We start from the raw sequence: 1,552 nt of genomic DNA, 5'->3' as shown, positions 1-1,552 counted from the left end.
ATCTTCATCTTACTCAACCAGCACACACACATCACCCAAATGGCACAAACCTACTTGCTCTTCCTCCTCCCCGACCTCCTTATCAACTCTTTCCTCCACCCAATCAGAGTCTACCTTCGCGCCCAGAACGTCACCCACCCTGTCACCTTAGCGTCCCTCGCCGGCACCCTCCTCCACGTGGCCTTTAACCTGGCTCTCGTCGAGCGCGGCCTGGGTGGCGTCGCCGCCGCCGCCGCCGCCTCCAGCTTTTCCATTCTATGTTTGCTGGTTCTCTATTTGTGGATAAGTGGGGTCCACCTGGCCACGTGGACCGCGCCGAGCCGGGAGTGTTTAACCTGCTGGGAGCCGCTAATTCGGCTCGCGGCGCCGAGCTGTGTCTCCGTTTGTTTGGAGTGGTGGTGGTATGAGATCATGATTTTGTTGTGTGGGTTGTTGGTGGACCCCACTGCCAGCGTGGCGGCTATGGGGATTTTAATCCAGACTACGTCCTTGATCTACGTTTTTCCCTCCTCGCTGGGGCTTGCGGTGTCTACGCGCGTGGGAAACGAGCTTGGCGCCAACAGGGGACGACGCGCCAGGATGTCGGCGGTGGTGGCGGTGTTCTTTGCCGCCGTAATGGGGTTCTCCGCGGTGGTTTTTGCGACGGCGATGCGGAGGAGGTGGGGGAGGATGTTCACCGGAGACGAGGGGATTCTGCGGCTGACGGGGGCGGCGCTACCGATTCTGGGGCTGTGCGAGCTGGGAAACTGCCCGCAGACGGTGGGGTGCGGGGTGGTGAGGGGGACGGCGAGGCCGAACGTGGCGGCGAATGTGAACCTGGGAGCGTTTTATCTGGTGGGGATGCCCGTGGCAGTTGGGCTTGCGTTCTGGCTCGAGGTTGGGTTCTGTGGGCTCTGGCTGGGCCTATTGTCGGCCCAGGTTTGTTGTGCGGGCCTCATGTTGTATATGATTGGGACCACCGATTGGGAGTACCAGGCCTGTCGGGCCCAGTTACTTACGGCCCTTGATGAAGGATCCGACGGCCACAAACAACCGTTGATTGCCACTTTGGACAACAACAACTACTCTTGATGAAATAAAAAAAAAAATTATGATGATTGTTGATTGACGGTGTAATATTCTTTTTCTTTTGTAATAATTCTTACTTATTATTAAAGGGAATTTGTGAAATACAGTTATTATTATTTATTTTTCACTGCTAATTTTTTAACCCAATGGGAGCTGAGCTGGGTACAATTTATTTAAATTATGGATAAGGAAAATGATGATTCTGTCATTGTCAACATCTATTTATATACATACCATTTATATTTTGTTTCTTATCTCGTAAATGCAAATATGAGTACTATGTATGTGTCTGCTGTGCTGAGACTAATTGATAAATGGATCAATGCCTTATTAGCCAAACTGAGTGAAGCCTCCAGCTATTTGAAAATTGAAATATTGCAGTTCTTGCTTTATGGCTCTCTTTTTTTCTTTCAGAATAAATATCTATCTATTTTTTTTATGCATATGTTTTTATATATAGTAATTTTATTTTAAAATGGTAGTG

At 49.7% G+C, this 1,552-nt stretch overlaps 1 protein-coding gene across 1 annotated transcript; it reads left to right on the top strand.

The window, feature by feature from the left end:
- Positions 1-6: 6 nt before the first annotated feature.
- LOC100798432 (protein DETOXIFICATION 51) lies at positions 7-1,170 on the top strand. Its single transcript, XM_006573861.4, has one exon. The coding sequence runs from the start codon at positions 40-42 to the stop codon at positions 1,069-1,071; it is 1,032 nt and encodes a 343-aa protein (XP_006573924.2). The 5' UTR covers positions 7-39; the 3' UTR covers positions 1,072-1,170.
- Positions 1,171-1,552: the final 382 nt, after the last annotated feature.

This window comes from Glycine max, chromosome 1 (assembly GCF_000004515.6).
Source record: "Glycine max cultivar Williams 82 chromosome 1, Glycine_max_v4.0, whole genome shotgun sequence".
NCBI classification, from domain to species: Eukaryota; Viridiplantae; Streptophyta; class Magnoliopsida; order Fabales; family Fabaceae; genus Glycine; species Glycine max.
This window is presented reverse-complemented; position numbering and strand designations above follow the sequence as displayed.